Source organism: Ovis aries, chromosome 2 (assembly GCF_016772045.2).
Source record: "Ovis aries strain OAR_USU_Benz2616 breed Rambouillet chromosome 2, ARS-UI_Ramb_v3.0, whole genome shotgun sequence".
Lineage (NCBI taxonomy): Eukaryota > Metazoa > Chordata > Mammalia > Artiodactyla > Bovidae > Ovis > Ovis aries.
In genome coordinates, this window is record NC_056055.1 from 229,900,665 (window position 1) to 229,910,672 (window position 10,008).

Genomic DNA, 10,008 nt, shown 5'->3' on the forward strand with positions numbered 1-10,008 from the left:
ATGGTTGTTCAACAGCTAGTTGCAATTTTTGTGTTCTTGGAGGAGAGGAGTGTGTGTCCTTCTACTATGCTATCTTGAACCGGAAACCATACACGTGTTTTAAGGTGAGATGTTAAGGATGCTCTTTCTGTTTGGGGTCTGGTTTTCACTTATTCTTCCAAGAGGTTTTTGTAACTTAGTGGATAAGCAGTGAATCTCAGTAGAGAGAAAAACAATCTTTTTCCTAACCTGTGATGAGTAAGAAGCATATGTTAAAAATGCGACTTTTACCTGACTCCAGATGCAAACTGTCACAGTTATAAAAAATGAGGATAGTTCTTCAATATTTCAGGCATTTATTTAATACAACAGCTGGCTGTGGAGTATGTACAATGGGTCAGGCACTGTTCTAGTCCCTGGCGCAAATCATACATACACGTGTAAGTTCTTAGGAGCACAAAGCTGTTCCAAGTGTGTTCTAATCTAAATATAGCTTTAAGAGACAGCTAATGGTTTAAAAGAGCAGTATTAACTGGACACAATCTCAACAAGGAAGGATGTGAGAGTCTCGTGAGGTCTCTTATAGGAAGTGGGGTGAACAACAAGGCACAAGCTGTATATTCTTGGCTCAGCTCCTGAAGATATATAAGGGTCCCCCTAGAAGAAGGTGACATCCAACCTCCCTCACATCCTGAGACTCCCTCCTCACCTCTCCTAAGTCCTCTCCACTGACACCATGGGCTGCTGTGGTTGTGGAAGTTGTGGTGGCTGCGGTGGCGGCTGCAGTGGCGGCTGCAGTGGTGGCTGCGGTAGCGGCTGTGGTGGTGGCTGCGGTGGTGGCTGCGGTGGCAGCTGTGGCAGTTGCAACAGCTGCAGGTGCTACCGGGTGGGCTGTTGCAGCAGCTGCTGCCCCTGCTGCTGCGGCTGCTGTGGGGGCTGCTGCAGCGTCCCCGTGGTCTGCTGCCACCGCCGCACCTGCAGCTGCCACTCGTGTGGGAAGGGCTGTTGCCAGCAGAAGAGCTGCTGCTGCCAGCAGAAGTGCTGCTGCCAGAAGCAATGCTGCCACTAGGTGAGCTGGTCTGCAGGTGCTGCTGCGCATCTGCTTGTTCCCACTGCTGAGACTTCTCTCCATCCATCCATCTGTATTGTGCTCTCTCTTTGGCACCTGGGCTTTATGGTACTTCCCTCTGGTTCTCATGCTCTGACGTTAAGTATCTTTTCCATTTTTAATATAGTCACACATGGGTATTTTATTCAAAGTCATCCAAGAAAAATGATGGAGGACATTTTGCTTACTAAGCTCAGCAAAATGAGGTAATGATTCTCACTTTTTTGTGACATTCTTTTCTGTCTTTGCCTTGTCTTCTTGTTTTTACCATAAATATCTGTCCTTCCTGTGGCCATAGAGTTTTTTTATAGATGACGTCCTAAAAATGTCTTAATAAAATACCAAAATAAATTCTGAACATTTGCTCTTGTTTTATCCTTAGAGATATTCTTATTAAAGTGGCATTAATTATAGTTTCCCATGGCTTGGGGCTGTCAAGGATACATGAATAATTATGCCCTGGTGTGGTTTACAATTTTATTTACTCTACAATCCAGCCATACACAAATAACCATGAACACAAGACAGAATAACAATAAACATACCAGGAGACCATGATGTCATGTATCACGGTAGGAGGGACTCCTCATTGTTGGGTGAGAAAAGGGTGCAGCGAGTAGAGTGACTTCAAGAAAGAGATGGCATTTTGAGCTGTTTTACAGAATTAATAAGATTGTGACAAATGGAGATAGTTGGAGACAGACATTCTAGAAGGAGGGCAAACAAGTGAGGGATGGAAAATCCAAAGCACATATGGAAATTAGCAAGCCATGCGTTTGACCTAAGTACAGAGCATATCAATACAAATAGTTAGAAATAAGCACTGAAAAGACACTAAGTCTGTCATTTACAATGACAGCAATGAGCAGCACACACATTGCCCTTAAAATCCAGGCACTTTTCTAACAATGCACCTGTTTTGAAAGAAGCACTATTACAATGCCTCTGCACAGAGAAGTTAAATGACTTGCTTAAAACATACAGCTGCAGCTGGTGGCGTTCTGACATGCAGCAGTGCTGTTGGCCAGTGAAGGTTTTCAAGAAGGAACTTGGTGCAGCCACCTGCACAGTTAATGGTTTATGGGGAGAACTAAAGTTACCTCAGGGTTCCTGGGACAAGCAAGAACTGAAACAATGACAGGGTAGCATATTGTGGGCAAATACAAAACCCAGCAAATATCTATGAGGTCTGCAATTACAGAATAGGCAAGGTGGGGCAGCAATGATTGCTGTGGACTGAATTGTATCCCCTAAGCTCATGTTGTTGTTGTTGTTCAGTTTCTCAGTGGTGCCTGACTCTTTGTGACCCCATGGACTGCAGCACACTGGGCTTCCCTGTCCTTCTCTGTCTCCTGGAGTTTGCTCAAACTCATGTCCATTGAGTCGGTGATGCCATCCAACCTACTGATCCTCTTTCACCCTCTTTTCCTCCTGCCCTCAATCTTTCCCAGTATAAGGATCTTTTTCAATGAGTCAGCTCTTCGCATCAGTTGGTCAAAATATTGGAGCTTCAGCATCGGTCCTTCCAGTGGATATTCAGAGTTGGTTTCCCTTAGAATTGACTGGTTGGATCTCCATGCCATCCATGGGACACTTGAGAATCTTCTCCAACACCACAATTTGAAAGCATCAATTCTTTGGTGAGCAACATTCTTTACGGTCCATTCTCACATCCACATATGACTCCTGGAAAAACCATAGATTTGGCTATATAGACCTTTGTCAGTAAAATGATATCTCTGCTTTTTAATATGTTGTCTAGGTTTGTCACAGCTTTTCTTCCAAGGAGCAAGTATCTTTCAATTTCGTGGCTGCAGTCACCATCTGCAGTAATTTTGGAGCTCAAGAAAATAAAATGTTACTGTTTCCACTTTTCTCCCATCTATTTGCCATTAAGTGATGGGACCAGAAGCCATGATCTTAGTTTTCTGAATGCTGAGTTTCAAGCCAGCCTTTTCACTCTCCTCTGTCACCTTCATCAAGAGGCTCTTTAGTTCCTCTTTGCTTCCTGCCATTAGAGTGGTATCATCTGCATATCTGTGGTTGTAGATATTTCTCCCGGCAATCTTGATTCCAGCCTGTGATTCATCCAGCATGGCATTTTCCATGATGTACGCTGCATAAAAGTTAAATAAACAAGGTGAAAACATACAGACTCCCTTGCAGACTCCCTTCCCATTTTTGAAACAGTCAGTTTTTCCATGTAAGTCTCTAACTATTGCTTCTTGTCCTGCATACAGGTTTTTCAGCAAACAGGTAAGGTAGTCTGGTATTTCCATCTCAGGAAGAATTTTCCACAGTATGTTGTGATCCATACAGTCAAAAGCTTTAGTGTAGTCAATGAAGCAGAAGTAGATGTTTTCTGGAATTCTCATGGTTTTTTTTTTTCCTGTGACTTTCACTTTCCACTTTCATGCATTGGAGAAGGAAATGGCAACCCACTCCAGTGTTCTTGCCTGGAAAATCCCAGGGACGGAGGAGCCTGGTGGGCTGCCATCTATGGGGTCGCGCAGAGATGGACACGGCAGAAGTGACATAGCAGCAGCAGCAGCAGAAACGGATGCTGGCAATTTGCTCTCTGGTTCCTCTGCCTTTTCTAAACTCAGTTTCTACATCTGGAAGTTTTTGGTTCATGCACTGTTGAAGCCTATCTTGAAGGATTTTGAGCATTACCTCACTAGCATGTGAAATGAGCACAGTTGTATGGTAATTTGAAGATTCTTTGGCATTGCATTTCATTGGGATCGTAATGAAAACTGATGATTTCCATTTTCCAGTTTTCTCTGTCTCCAAGGGAAACAGAGACTCTTGGGGGCACAAACAAAACCTTGTGTGTACCAGGACCCAGGAAAAGGACCAGTGACCACACAGGAGACTGAGCTAGACCTGCCTGTGAGTGTTTAAGGGTCTCCTGCAGAGCTGTGGTTGGCAGTGGCCCGCTGCAGGTACAGGAGCACTGGCAGCAGTAGTCCTGAGAGGCGTGCTGGTATAAGATCTTTGGAGATGCCAGTAATCCTATCATAGACTCATAGACTCCAAGACTGGGTCAGTTCAGTTCAGTTCAGCTCAGTGATTCAGTCGTGTCCAACTCTTTGCAACTCCATGGACTGCAGCACACCAGGCCTCCTTGTCCATCATCAACTCCCAGAGTTTACTCAAACTCATGTCCATTGGGTCGGTGATGCCATCCAACCATCTCATCCTCTGTTGTCCCCTTCTCTCACCTTCAATCTTTCCCAGCATCAGGGTCTTTTCCAATGAGTCAGTTCTTTGCATTAGGTGGCCAAAGTATTGGAGTTTCAGCTTCAGCATCAGTCCTTCCAATGAATATTCAGGACTGATTTCCTTTAAGATGGAATGGTTGGATCTCCTTGCTGTCCAAGGGACTCTTAAGAGTCTTCTCCAACACCACAGTTCAAAAGCATCAGTTCTTTGGAGCTCAGCTTTCTTTATAGTCCAACTCTCACATGCATACAGGACTACTGGAAAACCATAGCTTTGACTAGATGGACCTTTGTTGGCAAAGTAATGTCTCTGCTTTTAATATGCTGTCTAGGTTGGTGAATCTGAGTGAACTCCGGGAGTTGGTGATGGACAGAGAGGCCTGGTGTGCTGTGATTCATGGGGTTGCAAAGAGTCGGACACGACTGAGACTGAACTGAACTGAAATGAGGTTGGTCATAACTTTTCTTTCAAGCAGCGAGTGTCTTTTAATCTCATGGCTGCAGTCACCATCTGCAGTGATTTTGGAGCCCCCAAATAAAATCTCTCACTGTTTCCATTGTTTCCTATCTATTTGCCATGAAGTGATGGGACCAGATACCATGATCTTCGTTTTCTGAATGTTGAGCTTTAAGCCAACTTTTACTCTACTCTTTCACTTTCATCAAGAGGCTCATTCTTCTTTGCTTTCTGCCATATGAGTGGTGCCGTCTGCATATCTAAGGTTATTGATATTTCTCCCAACAATCTTGATTCCAGTTTGTGCTTCATCCAGCCCAGTGTTTCTCATGATGTATTTTGCATATAAGTTAAATAAGCAGGGTGACAATATGCAGCCTTGATGTACTCCTTTCCTGATTTGAAAGACTGGGTCACCTCAGGCCAAAAAACTAACTGAGGGAGCACAGCCCCACCCATTAGCAGAGAATTGGATTCATGATTTCCTGAGTATGGTCCTGCGCACCAAAACACGACCCAGTTTTCCCCATAGCTAGCCCCTCCCATCAGTAAGCTTGCATAAGCCTCTTACCCTTATCCATCAGAGGGCAGACAGAAGCAGCAAGAACTATAAACCCACAGCCTTGAGAAGGAAAACCACACTCACAGAAAGCTAAACTCACATGCTGAAGCCCCAACCCCCATATTTGGAGGTGGGGTCTTTGGGAGTTAATTACACTTAGATGAAGTCCTGGAGGTGTGGGTCTCATGCTGGGATTAGTGCTCTTACAAGAAGAGGAAGACTCCAGAGCCGTTTGTCTGCCACATGAAGACACAGTGAGAAGATGCTTTCTACAAACTGGAAGAAAGTTCTCACCAGAACCCGACCAGACTGGCACCTTGCTCTCAGACTTCCTGCCTCCAGAACTGTGAGAAAATAAATCTGCTGTGTAAGCCACCCAGTCTGTGGTATTCTGTCACCACAGCTGATGACTGCCAGAGTGATGGAAAAGCTTAGGATGGCCTCTATTCTTCTCTTCTGAGAGGTCTGGAATGCTGTACAAGGGAGCCCATTTTAAAATTTGTATTAAATAGAGGAAACAACTAGGCGAGAGGCCGACAATTTCCTTTAAGGTTGTTGGTTTCACTCTATAAGACATAGAGGTAAACGGAGTTGATAGCAACCTATTAATAAAAGAGCAGTCCAATAAATTAAAAATTCAGTTCAGTTCAGTTCAGTTGCTCAGTCATGTCTGACTCTTTGGGACCCCATGAATTGCAGCACACCATGCCTCCCTGTCCATCACCAACTCTTGGAGTTCACTCAAACTCAAGTCCGAAATTAAATTCTCTCATCAGTCATTCTGATCCTATTTATAGTGTATTTATTCTATTCCTGTGGTGTGAGTATTCTGAGAAGAAGCAGGTATACTTAATTTGCTATATTGGCTAAACTAAAAGATCTAGGTTTAAAAGAACATAAACATTGTTTTCGTCTACTTATCTAATGGTGAGCTTTTGCCTTCATTTCTAGAAGGAATACTAGATTCAGATTGCAGACCCCAAATACAGTTTGTATAGATCACAGAGCTCGTCATGTACCGTAGTTTGCTAATAAATACTGTTAGAATGGGTGGACCTTATTTTATATATATATATATATATATATATATATATATATATACACTCATATGTATATTGTATATTTATATAATATATGTCCTCAGGTCTCCTGCATTGCTGGCAGATTCTTTACAGTCTGAGCCACTAGGGAAGCCCATATAATGTGTGCTGTGCAGTGCTTAGTCACTTAGTCATGTCTGACTCTGCGACCCCATAGATGTAGCCCACTAGGCTCCTCTGTCCCTGGGGATTCTCCAGGCAAGAATACTGGAGTGCGTTACTATTCCAGGGGATCTTCCCAACCCAGGGATCACACCCTGGTCTTCTGCACTGCAGGCGGATTCTTTGCCATCTGAACCACCAGGGAACCCCTCATATGATATATATAGATAGATATAGATAGATAGATAGATAGATATAGGCTACCCACTCCAGTATTCTTGGGCTTCTCTGGTGGCTCAGCTGGCAAAGAATCTGCCTGCAGTGCTAGAGACTTGGATTTGATCCCTATGTTGGGAAGATCCCCTGGAGAAGGAAAGGCTACCCACGCCAGTATTCTGGCCTGGAGAATTCCATGGACTATAGTCCATAGGGTTGCAGAGTTGGACACAACTGAGGCACTTTCACTTTCATATATGTATGTATATATACGCATGTATGTTTGTGTGTGTGTGTGTGCACTCAGTTGCTCAGTTGTGTCCAACTCTTTGTGACCCACCCCATGGACTATAGCCAGGCTACTCTGACCATGGGATAGCCCAGGCAAGAATACTGGAGTGAGTTGCTGTTTCCTACAACAGAGGATCTTACCAACCCAGGGGTTGAACCTGGGTTGAGATCCTCTCCCTTAACCTGGTTAAGATCCTCTCTTGCATCTCCTGCATTGGCAGGCAGATTCTTTACCACTGTGCCACCTGGAAGCCCATGAACTTCTATATTGTTTGAATTTTTCCAAGCAAGGTGTTGTGTGATCAGAAGATAGAAAGATGTGCTGGGGGCAGAGATGAGTAAAGCATGGGAGTGCCTGGTTTAAGGTTAGTGATGAGACAAAAGGTGTGCCTCCTACAGAGAGCTCTTTTCTGCAAAAGGCTTTTCCTGTCAAAAGCTGCTTATACCAAGAGTCCAATTTCCTAATTGCTCAAGTACCAACGTCTTCAAGATCCTCTGGAGTCTTTCTTCTGAACTGAATTTTTCAGTTCTCCTCTCTCAGTCTACATTTGCATTAACTCATACACTTTCTTCCACCGTTTCTGATGTCAAGAATTCAGTGGTTGTTTCTCCACCTGGAATATGCTTTCTGCCATCCCCAAATCTACAAGGTCAATTCCACGTGCTCTCTCTGCCTGTCTTGATGTGCTGGGAGTCAAAGCATCACTCTTGTCCCTTGTCCGTAGCCTCTTGCCTGGCCTGCTCTTTAGGCACTTGCTATATTCTGCTGCAGATTTCAATGGTGCCCTCCCTCATCAAAAATTCACATGTTGAAATCCTAACCTCCAGGACCTCAGAATGTGACCTGACTTAGAAACAGGGTTATTGCAGATGTAATCAGTTGCGGTGAGGTCATACCGGAGTAGGGTGAACCCCTGATTGAGTAGGACTGAGGTCTTTATAAGACAACAACCGTGGGAGAAGACCATGTGATAACAAAGGCAGCTTCCAGCTAAGAAACTCAGTCCTGAGTATTCACTGGAAGCACTGATGCTGAAGCTGCAACGCCAATACTTTGGCCACCTGATGCGAAGAGCTGACTCATTTGAAAAGACCCTGATGCTGGGAAAGATTGAAGATGGGAGGAGAAGAGGACGACAGAGGATGAGACGGTTGGATGGCATCACTGACTCAATGGACATGAGTTTGAGTGAGCTCTGGGAGTTGGTGACGGACAGGGAGGTGTGGTGTGCACAGTCCGTGGGGTCGCAAAGAGTCAGACTGAGCGACTGAACTGAATTGAACTGAACTGAACTGCCATACAGTAGCCATAAGTATACATATGTCCCTCTCTCCTGAACCTTGATTTTGTTTTTAAAGGTGGTGTGTGGAGTGGTTTTCTGGTGCTTTGAGAATTTTCTAAAACAAATAGCTCATTTACTAAACACTGTTTATGAAGCATAGTGTGAGTAGTGTATAGTGTGAAAGTCGCTCAGTCATATTTGACTCTTTGCGACCCCATGGACTATACAGTCCATGGAATTCTCCAGGCCAGAATACTGGAGTGGGTAGCCGTTCCCTTCTCCAGGGGATCTTCCCAACCCAGGGACTGAACCCAGGTCTTCCTCTGACCTCTGAAAGTGTGAAAAAATACATTTCTGATGTTTTCACTCACCCCATCTGTGGAACTTTGTTATAGAAATCTTAGGAAATTAACACAGGGGTTAAGTATCCTGCATTTGAGTGGCACATAAAGACCTGCTATTGGTTTCTTCCATTTGGTTCTACATCTGGCACTTTTCTGAGCTCTCTTACTAGATCTAATGATTTTTCAGTTGGTTCTATTAATATTTCTAAGTACCCGGTCTTGTTTCTGACAGTAACTAGAATATAGCCAAAGTCTCTTTATAATATTTTTGTAAGCTACCTGGAAATTTCCAGATAGTAACTGATATTCTTTATATTCTCAAAGACCAAAAACAGGTTTCAAATTTTATAAGAATTTTTCTGTATAAGTTAAGGTAGTCTTCTAAATTTTCTCCTTCAGCATAGTGAATTAGCAAATTTTATAAGTGAATTGTTTCTACACATTCCTTTTCTGGAAAGATCCTTAATTTAGAATCCATATGACATTTGTCTCAAAAAATAATGAAGGTAGTTTTCACTCTTTTTTTTTTTAACTTTCTAACACAGATTCATAAGGAAGGAATTAAGTATTTTAAAGAATTCGTTAAGTTTATCTAAGAAAATGTATGTTTTTATCTTTGAAAATGTATGTACTTGTTTAACCTTTCAAAAAGTCGAAAGTTAATGAAAAAGTGAAAACTTGATTCCCAGTAGAAGGCAGAGGGAACACAAGTCACACTTTTCTAAGTGTACCTTGTTTTGTACATTTGACTTTGGAAGCATGTGAATATTGTATATAATTATTCAACACAACTCACATTTGAAAATCTATAAAAATTGAAAATAAAATGAAACAGACGTGCTTCAACGTGAACTGAATAGGCAGCATAACCACAAAGGAATCATTTCAAGCAACTTTAAAGCACAATAATTTGACTTGTACGTCTCTCATGAAATACAGGCTAAGGACAAAAGAACTACAAAAGCGGATGAAAGAACTGAAAAAAAAAAACAAAAACAGACAAAACTGGTGTTTGGTGACCTGACTTTTGGTGGTTGTTTGGTATTGTTAGACTGAGACTGTTGTGTATATGCTATGGGGTAAAACAAGTGAGCACTCATGGCTGTTAACTGGTGAATGGGATTTTGGTGTAGAAGGAGGAGGATGTGGCTGTCAGCTAAGCACGGTTGGTAAAGCCTCTGTGGTCTTGATTTTGAATGAGAACTATTTATATGAACTAACGATGTATTTAAATTTCCTACTCTGTCTACTGAGAAGATCTAGAAAACGCTGCTTAGCCTACTAGCAATGACTACTCCTAGGGCATAGACTGTGGTCCCTAAACACCATTTACTTCATAAAA

General features: G+C 42.9%; 1 protein-coding gene across 1 annotated transcript; it reads left to right on the forward strand.

Moving 5' to 3' along the window:
• Positions 1–651: 651 nt before the first annotated feature.
• LOC132659135 (small cysteine and glycine repeat-containing protein 3-like) lies at positions 652–1,048 on the forward strand. Its single transcript, XM_060408833.1, has one exon. It carries the CDS (start codon positions 716–718, stop codon positions 1,046–1,048), a length of 333 nt encoding a protein of 110 aa, XP_060264816.1. The 5' UTR covers positions 652–715.
• Positions 1,049–10,008: the final 8,960 nt, after the last annotated feature.